This window comes from Malania oleifera, chromosome 7 (genome assembly GCF_029873635.1).
Source record: "Malania oleifera isolate guangnan ecotype guangnan chromosome 7, ASM2987363v1, whole genome shotgun sequence".
NCBI classification, from domain to species: domain Eukaryota; kingdom Viridiplantae; phylum Streptophyta; class Magnoliopsida; order Santalales; family Ximeniaceae; genus Malania; species Malania oleifera.
This window is the reverse complement of record NC_080423.1, coordinates 6,925,099-6,935,743: the sequence shown is the minus strand read 5'-3', so window position 1 is coordinate 6,935,743 and position 10,645 is coordinate 6,925,099. Positions and strand designations below refer to the sequence as shown.

At 32.0% G+C, this 10,645-nt stretch overlaps 1 protein-coding gene across 1 annotated transcript; it reads left to right on the top strand.

Annotated features, from left to right (window-relative positions):
- Nucleotides 1–1,339: 1,339 nt before the first annotated feature.
- On the top strand, nucleotides 1,340–10,323 carry LOC131159596 (alpha-hydroxynitrile lyase-like). Its single transcript, XM_058114627.1, has 4 exons — nucleotides 1,340–1,510; nucleotides 2,501–2,863; nucleotides 9,534–9,665; nucleotides 9,762–10,323. The coding sequence occupies exons 1-4, from the start codon at nucleotides 1,388–1,390 to the stop codon at nucleotides 10,041–10,043; spliced, it is 900 nt and encodes a 299-aa protein (XP_057970610.1). The 5' UTR covers nucleotides 1,340–1,387; the 3' UTR covers nucleotides 10,044–10,323.
- The last annotated feature ends 322 nt before the right edge of the window (nucleotides 10,324–10,645 follow it).

Sequence of the window (10,645 nt, the reverse complement as noted above, 5' to 3'; positions counted from 1 at the left end):
CAGACCAGCTTCCTTGTTTTCTTCAACCTACTTTCTCTGTACATGTGTTTCACTTGATATGAGCCACATACTATAACACTATTTCATTGGTTTAGGTCCAATACCCCACTATCCTTGTTAGATTTGGAAGAGTTCTCTTATATTTCATTGATTTTGGAGGGTGACTTTATTCACGTCTTTAACCATTGTCTTATTTAAAGAATCTAAATAACTTGTTTGAATTCTCCACTTTATAATAATATTATCTGATAAAAAAACAATTTATTAAAATTTGTCCAAATTCACCTAAATTTAAATTTTGAAGACCTAAAATTTATTTTTCCAAACACATCATTGGAACTTTTTTAAAAAATAAATGCAATAAAATATGAGTCCTAAAAATCTTTTTAATAACTCAAGTTGGAGTGGATTCTCCGCTTATCCAAATGGTGCTAGGAGACAAGGGCCATCCTCAACCATAATGACCATGTGAAGCTTGTGCACAAAGCTAACTTTCTAGCTTTCTTTTTTGGATGCATTTTTAGCTTCCTTTTTTTTTTTTTTTCGATTTTTAAGGTATGTATTTCAATGTCTAATATTAAAAGGGATAGGAAGGCGTAGCATTGATGTTAGTACTTTATTTTTTATCTTTTGTTTTTGCTGCTGAGGATGGTTTATCCTCTTTTTTCTATAATTTTTTTTAAATGGATAAATTTATTAAAGGATTTACTAACATTTTTATAACTACTACTCTTTTCTTTAGTTAATATTCAATCAATGACTTTCTTTTTTTTTTTTCTCAAGTTTTTTTACTCTTAGTACTTATCTCTTAAAGGCCAATTATTTATTATTTGATATTATAAATTTATCAAAATTCAGTTTATCAGTTTATGCTAAATATTTTTACCAATCTTTTACTTTATTTTTAAAAGATAGCTTCATTTTTATTTGCAAAAGACTCTTACTGTTTGCGCTTTTATTTATATTGGTAATCTAATTTACAGTGCAAATCGAAAGAGAGTGCAGCATTCTCGAATCTCAGAAAAGACTTACTCTGTGTTTGGAGAGACCTTGGATTTTAAATATAATATAAAATTATATTGAACTTTTTCTCAATCCATCTAAATATAATTTTTTAAGGTCTAAAATTCATACTTCCAAACACATCATTAGAACTTTTTAAAAAATAAATATAATAAAATATGAGTCCTAAATATCTTTTCGATTACTCAAGTTGGAGTGGATTCTCCGCTCATCCAAATGATGCAAGGAGACAAGGGCCATCCTCAACCACAATGACCATGCGAACTAACTAGCTACCTTTCTTGTTCTATAAATGGACTTCTCTGCTGATGTAGAAGAAAAGATTAAGGAAGGCAGCTTTGTGGAGCAGTGAAAGGAAGAAGCTATGGGCAGCAAGAACTTGAGCAGTCTTGTTTTGGAACTAATCTTAGGGATCATGTGGCTCAATGGGGTGCTTCTTAGCAAGGCCCAAGGGGATGATGGCATGATAAGAATTTATGACAAAATTGTAAGCTAGCTTTGTCTATTTACACTACTATTTAATTATTAATTTAATTATTTGTATTCCATCATAATTTTCTGTCGATCTATGCTTGCGTTGTGTATTAGTTTTTGAATTTTAGATTTAAATTTATGTAAAGTTTTCAATCAGAGATATTTTAGAAGTGATATCGAATTCCATACATATATTTATAATAAAAGTCTGAACTCTAAAATATCTATCAGTTGTCTAAACATGATATCAATACATTTGAACTTCTACTTTTAACATCTGCACTTGGGGGATGTAGGAGGCCGCCGAAGCCCACTCCCCCACCTCCCTCCCAGGTCGATACAATTCAATGCATTTGAGTTAGGATATAGTATAACTGAATTATCATATTAGGGTATTTGGAATTTTTATGTGACTATATATACATATTATAGCTGAGGGTTGAAACCCTAGAATAGTTTTCATTTGATGATGGTAGAAATTATGCAAAGACTCCATAGATGTAGACATATTGTCAAACCACATAAATTCATTATTATTCTTGTTCTCTTTTCCTTTTCTTTATTTTTCGTATTTATTGTATATATGCATGCATGTGCAACACAAGGACTTCCCAGGATGTTACCCAACCTAGTACTACTCTCATTGTTATTTGCTTTATTTCACTCACATTGTTATTTGTTTTATATTAAGAACATAATTTCTTATATAAATAATTATAATTAATCGATTCAAACTATTCTATTCTTAAAATAGATATACTGCAAACTAAATGTAGCCTTAAAGTAGAGTATTGTAGAACTTAATCTCATAAAAAATGTTTGTCCAAATATAATCATGCCACATATGATGTACAATTAATGTTTCTTATTTATCTTCAATAATAAGAGAAGAGTTGAAGTTTAATGCAGTAAAAGAAATGATATTTATAGTTAGTATTGAAAATTAAATTACTAACTATACTAAACTGATTAATGTATCCTATATTAAAACTGAAAAACAAAGGAGGACGATAGGAAACATTTCGTTCTTGTACATGGAGCATGCCATGGAGCTTGGATTTGGTACAAGCTGAAGCCGATGCTGGAGGCCGCCGGCCACAAGGTGACGACGATGGACCTTGAAGCGTCCGGCATCGACCTCCGGCGAATAGAGCAAGTTTGTTCGGTGGACGCATACTCCCGGCCGTTGTTGGAGATCATAGCGGCGCTGCCAAAAGGAGAGAAGGTGGTCCTGGTGGGAGACAGCATGGGAGGCATCAACGCCGCCGTCGCCATGGAAAACTACCCCCACAAGATCGCCGTCGCCGTTTTTTTGAATGCCTTCATTCCGGACACCAAGCACAAACCTTCTTATGTTCTGGAAATGGTACTTTCTTCCTTTCTTACCTCTTAATTATGAGGAAATCTTGAGTGCCTTGTTTGCTTTGTGATAAATGCTTTATGATAATCTTCGTTTAGTGTTTTTGAGGAAGTAAAACTGTTGGTTTAGTGTTTTTGAGGAAGTAAAACTGTTGGCCTTTTTTTTTTTTTTTTTTTTTTTTTTGTATTTCTTTAAAAGGTGTTGGATTTCGATTTGTGTTGGACTTGAATAATATGCAATATAAATTGTATTGAAATTTATTCAAATCTCAAATCCTAGGTCTAAAATCCAAATTCCCAAAGCATATATAGCTTAATTCTATGCTCCCAAAGTGTTTAATATCCATTCAGTCCTAATTTTATAAAATCTTGTGGTCCCACATTAGATGTGTAATAGGAAAATCTTGAGTTTATAAAGTTGGTTCAAACTCTAGTCACACGAGTTGTCTTTTATAGGATAAAATCGTGAAGCTAGTGTATTTAAATGGACAATAACTCACCATATCTAATTGAGATGAGACAATTGCACCGAGCCACAATTGTGCATCTTTCACCTTTTGATTAACAAATAATTAAGTAACAATAATAATAATTTTTAACTAATTTGGTATATTTTTTTAATTTTTTTGTGTCTCTTTCTTTGATAACCAAACATGAAAATATGAAATTGTTCATATTTTCCTTTCCTTTCCCTTATATTTTCCAAGTTCCAAATGGGTTATAATTGTTCTTATCTAGGAAAGTCTCTAATTATAGTATTGATGAAAACTGATTTAGGATTTCAATCCTAGAAGTATATGATAAAATTTTCTAGATCAATAACAATAATTTCTCAAATTAATTAGAGGCACATGAACATAAAATAGTTGATTAGAGAATATATAGAAAATTCGTACATTACTATGGACTCTATTATTAAGATCCTTTACCCTATTAAATATTTGGAGAGGTTTTGGATTTGAATTTGTATTAGATTTGACAAGATGTAATATAAAATTGAATTGAAATTTGTCCAAATCTAAATCTAAGGTCTGAAATTCATGTTCCCGAACACAACATTATTCTATACTCCCAAATGTTCAACATTTATTCAGTCCTCATTATATAAAATCTTTTTAGAATATGTGTGTTAGGTCCCATATATATTAGATGTATGTGTAGAAGACAAATGTGAGTTTACAAAGTTGGTTCAACCCTAACTCTAATCTTCCGTACTTCTAAAAGCCCAAAGAGGAAAAATTGGTAGTCCTCAAAGTGGCAAAAATTAAAATATCAATTCTGCCCTTTGCTTGTTAATTAAAGTAAAGTTAAATTTTTTCTTTGTCTTTAAACTTAAAATCAATCTCCCTTTTCTGCATGCCCTCCCATCTTCCTCCGACATTAGATATAATCGTATGACCATTCAACTATTGTAATTGCTCAAGCGACATCACATTTAATCCCAATTTTTATATTTCAATAATCTTTTATTTCTCCAACTAGAGATATTTCCTTATGACCTAGCATCTAATTGACGTTTGTCAACAGAAACTCAAATGTCTCACCCTTATGTAATGTATCTGCTTAAATCTGTGATATACAATCGAAGATAGTTCATTCTTTATCTTGATTTTGATTTCTTTCTTCAACCTGATGGGTTTCTATCAATGTTATGGAGGAAGAGAGTTCAACCCAATCATTCATCTTGTAAAAGAAGAATTATCAAGGTATGTTTGAATTTTCTGCAAGATTTTCAATAGTTTATATTGCTTCCCAAGATAGGCTTAAAGAAAAAATGATGAGATTTTAAGTTAAAAATGTATATTACTTCCCAAGATTAGCTCAAAGAAAAAGTGGGGAGATTGAGAGCTTGTTCGAATAGTCATTAAAATATGTGTGCTCAAAGAAATGAAGGTGCTTGTAGCAGATGTGCAAGAGATGCAATCCTTTAGTTTCCAATGATTAATTTGGGTCTCAATGAAGGGGTCTAACAACCAAGGTGGGTTTTTGTTAGGATTATTTTACATCGGTTGTGGAAGGGGCTGGTGGTCAGTTATTAAGTGTGAGGGAAAATCTCACCCTATGAACTAACTTTTGGAGTTGAGAAAGCCCTAATCCACCCAACACTAGTATCAGAGCTTGGTTCACCAACATTCTCCCTTGTGTGTCGTGCTAGGGGAGACCCCAATGGTTGCCTTGCCGGGAGAGACTTCGATGTGTGAGGTGGAGATTGTTAGGATTATCCCACATCAGTTGTGGAAGAGGTTGGTGGTCAGTTATTAAGTGTGAGGAAAAACCTCACCCCATGAGCTAACTTTTGGAGTTGAGAAGACCTTAAACCATCCAACAGTTTCTAGTATCCATCTTCTTCTTTTTCGTCCAACAATGTTCTTTCTTAGTTATTTGGGCAAGCAAACATTACTACGTAAAATGTGAAGTTTTCCTTATCATTTCTATTCTAATGCATTATTTTATGGAAATGTTGTATGGAATTTTTTTTCTTTCTTTTTTTGGTTTTATTATTAGAGATTTACATTCAAAACCCTAAAATTAATTTTTAGATATTAAATAAAATAATTTTTAGTTCATGATTTTCTTTTGTTATTAAATTCATGTGACTATGGATTCTCTTTTATCATAAATGGTGAGGCATTTTCTTCCATCCGTCAAAGGGTGTGAGCATAGCTTTCAATTGTTGAATATTAGAAAAGCATAAATTTACATTTGTATTGATTTTTATCAAACATGGATATTATATATTTATTGGACACAATCTCTAAATCTATGCTTCGCATTCAAATGCTTTTTCTTTTCTAGATTGATTCTAAACTAACTTTACTCCAATTGGTTGCCTAGAAGATGGAATACAATCTTTATTCATATATTTATTTTTCTTGATGCACGAGAAATTAAGTTTTTTTAAGAAATAATTTATTTTTTCTTTGAAATTCGAGCAGATAAAGCATTATGTTGTTATACATGTTTTATAATAATTGCCATATTATAAAAGGCGTTGATGATTGATTTAAGCTTCTTGCATAAATTTATCTAACAAAATGGAAGAAATCTAAACATCTTACTATTTGACGAGTATAGTCTTTTATGTCGAGGAGTTGATTACATGCCTTATTAGATTTTTGTAAAATTCTTGATTTTTGTTTTCTTTAAAGATTAGTAAATGTAAGTTTTATCTTTTGTAAATAGATCTAATTTAAGCTACTACTTTATTTGTTCAAACTGAAACTTTTTCAATAGTCTTGCAAGTAAAACTTATTCAACCTCTATTATAGATTGTCTTTTATATATGTGATGAAAAAAAGGAATTGATTACATACCTTACCAAAATTTTGCAAGTTTCTTGATTTTTGTTTTTTTTTTTTAAACATCAATAAATGTAAGTTTTTTGTTAATGAATCTAATTAAAACTAATGCTCTACTAGTCCAAACTAATTTTTTTTCAATAGTTTTGACCCCACATTTCAAAAAATTATCAACGTCAAGATCTCCCCCCACAATTACTCCTTATACTTATTACCGCTCAAGTTGATCTCTTTTTGCATGCATTTTTGCTCTCTTTTTCTCTAATTATTCTCTCTTTCATTTAAATTACTCCATGAATTTATATCTAAGGTTTTCTATGGTTATTAGCATTCATTTGATCCAATTCTTTTTTATCTTTTATTTGACCCTGTTGGAATTGGTGTATTTCCAAGATGGGGGGTGAATTGGGTATTTAAAAAATTATCTCCTACGTCCAACTAAACTAGCAATAGTAATACACAATTTAGGGTCTTTCTAAGCATATACTAATTGATCGTATAAAATTAATATGCGAAAATTAAATCATGCGCAACATTCACAAATACAAAAATTTAAGTGCTGAAATTTAAATTGCGGAAATTAAAAGCAGGCACTAGAAATGTTATCGGGGTTCGGCCGATATTGCTTACGTCTCTGCCTCAGCTCGCAAGCTTAAGAATTATCACTATTGCTCACTTAATGGGTGGAGCGGCACCGTTTACAATCAGGTCAAATTTTCAGGGGTGACCTCAACTTTTATAAACTCTTCTTACGGGGCAGAGAAGACCCTACCAATCCTTACGAGTTTGATCAACACTCTCTTAGGCCACGCTTGAAGTACAACAGTGAGTATCAAATTTTTCTGTACGATTCTAATGCTTCTAAACACATACAAATTTGTACCAATACACACATGCAATAATCAATGCACTTCTAGATAATAGGAAATATAAGTTCAGTGAAAATATGTGAAACTACTCTCAATAATATGTCAATGTACAATAAATGTATGAGAGTGTGCTACCAAAGTTTCTTTGAAACAATCTATATAAATGTATCAGTCACAAATAATGTTTCAAAGATTTTCAAGAGTATAATAAAATATCTCAAAATAATTTTCAAAAGATTAAGGACAAGAGATATTTGTAAAGCAAGCTTGTTAAAAAAAAAAAATTGTTCTTTAAAAAACACAAGCAAGCTCAAAAGTCTTACAATAAAGTACAAAGACTCACAAGGTTAACAAGTTTCCCCACAAAATGAATTTATAGATTAAATCTATGGGGATAACTTTTGAGCTTAACTCTCTTAAAATCGACAATCAATATGAGAGTATGAGCTTGTAGATAATCTCAAAAATACTCTAATCAAATTGCTTTTAACAAAGGAATGAAAAAGGGTGGAGTATATGAGCGTGTATGTGGAAGTGAAGCTCTAAAAATTTCAGAGAAAATTTTTTAATCAAAAGCCTTAATCTTAGCTTAATCTTTGCAAATGAATCCATATATCTAGTCACTCATAAAATTTTGACCGGTGGGACACAAGGGTAATATTTAAAATTATTTAAAACATATTTGATAAAAAATAATCCTAATTTACCCTTAATTATCCGCGGTAAAAATAAGTCAATCCAAGAGTTTTGATCGAATGAATCATAGGTTAATCCATTAAACAACACAAAATCTCTTCTAGATTAAGAGCAACTCAACATCCTCACCAAAATATACAAGTGTCAGTCATTCCATCTTTTTCATCAATATATCTAATTTAAGTACACCCCTAACATTCAACACCTTAGAGCATTTGTCGCACCACAATCCCATTCATGTTCCACGAACCAGAACAGTCTTTCTAGGCAACATGTTATGGCCATTACATTGGTTGGACGACCACCCTACACGCATATTCCTATATATTTGCTCCATTAAACCAATAACCCATTAAGATCGTGAGTGAAGTTCCCAAAAGTAACAACCAATTCATTGAAGAAATAACATCAAAACTTTGTCCACAAAAACAAATAGGACTTTAGTTGTCCATCCAAACAAATTTGTAAAAAAATGTATGATTGGAATGTTGAATCTAGTGCGTGTCCGTATGTGGTATTCAAGTGATAGACATGTTCTAAAACCTAGATTCAAACATGATTATTTTGTATAATTAATTTGCATGATTTTGTGTGTTATGAAGAAATGCATGTAGTGTTTGATTGATTGCTTGTGATAAGTGGTTCGATTGACGGTTTTGTACTTTTGCTTTATTGTTTTCTTTTGAATTTGAATGGTATTATGAAATGTATTTTGCAATTAATCATTTCTTGAGTAGTCCATCGAGCTCTTTCAAAATGTATGCTGTTGAAAAACATGGAGATGACAACATAATTTGTCTGTGTGCATTGTTTGTTTAGAGGGAAATAAATAGTCACCTCTAATGGGCGATTAGCTAGCTTAGTTGATGTTCTTAGACTTTTTCTTGGTTTTGAAGTAGGAAGTGACACTATTTTCTACTGATTTTTGGAGGTGGAGAACTTGGAGATCTATTTTGGCGTTTAGATGGGTTTTTTTTGGGAGGATTTCTCCATCTCTTATGTTTGGTACTAAAATTTTTTCTCATATTTATTTCATTGCTTTCAATTCATTCATAAGTCTAAGAGCGAATTCTTTCAATTCCATGTGGTGCCAAATGCCCCTTCTCCGGATCTCTTATGCATTTCATACAATATGGAAAAAAAATATCATTAACAGGTCCTTCATGAAAAGGGCATTCATATATTGAGATGACAATGCATCCCTCAGACTTCCTTGACAAAGATTCATCTATTTATAGATTGTATTGTTCATTTTATCTTAATCTCATATGTTATGTCGCTAAGTCATTAGATTATGTTGTTCATTTTGTCTTTATCTCATATGATATGTGGCCGATCCATTTAATTCTTAGTTCATTTGTTATGCAGTTAAAAGTCTAAAACACTTCATTGACAATCATTTATATATATTATTGTCTGTGTGTCATATATGTTCTTATTTTGCCAAACTTTTCAAGCTCTTAACTAGAAAAGTACAAAGTACATTTACTCGTTTTACTTTTTGTTACTTATAATTTGATAGATATCTTTAGGCGATCTAAGACTAAAACTAGCTAATTATATATCGTTCCATACGATGGCTTAGTGCTGTGATTTGCAGGTAAGATATATTCTTTTAATTAGCTAGAAAATACCTAATCAATTCTCTTAATTATAAGCATACATTAATAGTCGGATCTAATTGAGCCGAGATCATTACGCCAATTAAGCCACAACTATGCATTTTCACCTTTTGATTAACAAATAATTAACTAACAATAAATAATAATGTTTTTTACCTCATGATTTCCCTCTGTTTTTCTCTTTTGAGTAGTACTCCAAGGTGGTCGTCGATTGGAAGGATTGTAAGTTCTCCTGGTTTCTCTGCGGCGAGAAAAACATAACGACAATAAAGCTGGGCCCTCAGTTCTTGAAGCAAAATCTCTATCAACTCTCCTCTACTGAGGTCTCTAGCTCTCTCTGTCTCTTTAAGATATTTCAATTATATCCTAGCTAGCTAAGGAATTACAATTTCTTCGTCTTCGTTCAAACATAATTGAAGGATTTGGAGTTGGCAAAGGCGTTGACGAGGGTAGGGTCGTTTTTCCAAGCGGATTTGGCAGTGCGGAGTAAGTTTACAATGGAGCGTTATGGATCGGTTCCAAGGACTGCGATAATAAGCAAGCAGGACAAGGCGATTCCAGCAGAGTTCCAGCGCTGGGAGATAGAAAATTTTGGAGTGCAGGAACAGTTTGAAGTTGATTTTGGAGATCACTTGCTAATGCTATCCAACCCAGAAGAACTGCTCCGCCATCTCCAGCATATCGCCCGAAAATATGCTTAGTTCAAGTTTCAACGCGTGCATGGAGACCTAATGCTTCATGCCTACCTCGCCAGAAGAAATGCTCTGTTTTTACGCGTGTGGTGTTTTCGTTGTTGGCTTCTGTTTTGTTCTTGCTTTTTTTGTGCTTGGGTTTGTTTTGTGTGTGCGCTTTGGTAAAGGCAAAATAATTTTTTATTTATGTCAGTCATCTGAGTCATGGTAGGGGCTTAATTAATTTGTTGCGTAATAGATAGACATCTTACTGGAATTTTATATATTATGTGTGATTTTCGTGATCAAATGGAGTACAATATCTTAGAGTCATATGATATAATTCGATTGTATATCATACAAAGGTATATCTTGATTTTATATAGGACTATATATACACATTGTAGTTAATGGTTGAAACTAAGAGAAAACAATTTTTCATTGATAGTGAAAATTATGCAGGGACTGTGAATGTAGGCATATTGTCGAACAACTTAAATTTATTTTCTTTCTCTCCCTTCGATTTTTCTCTAATTTTCATATTTGTTGTGTGTGCATGCATAATTTTAGGGTATAATTTCTCAACAATTATATCAGAGCCAACGATTCAAATTTGGCTTGAGTGTTCACAT

What these genes read in the sequence shown, in the direction of transcription:
- LOC131159596 (XM_058114627.1), top strand. Translation starts at nt 1,388, where the DNA reads ATGGGCAGCAAGAACTTGAGCAGTCTTGTTTTGGAACTAATCTTAGGG. An exon ending in CTTCTTATGTTCTGGAAATG is followed by an intron (nt 2,864 to 9,533) that starts GTACTTTCTTCC and finishes TCTTTTGAGTAG; the next exon opens with TACTCCAAGGTGGTCGTCGA. An exon ending in ATCAACTCTCCTCTACTGAG is followed by an intron (nt 9,666 to 9,761) that starts GTCTCTAGCTCT and finishes ACATAATTGAAG; the next exon opens with GATTTGGAGTTGGCAAAGGC.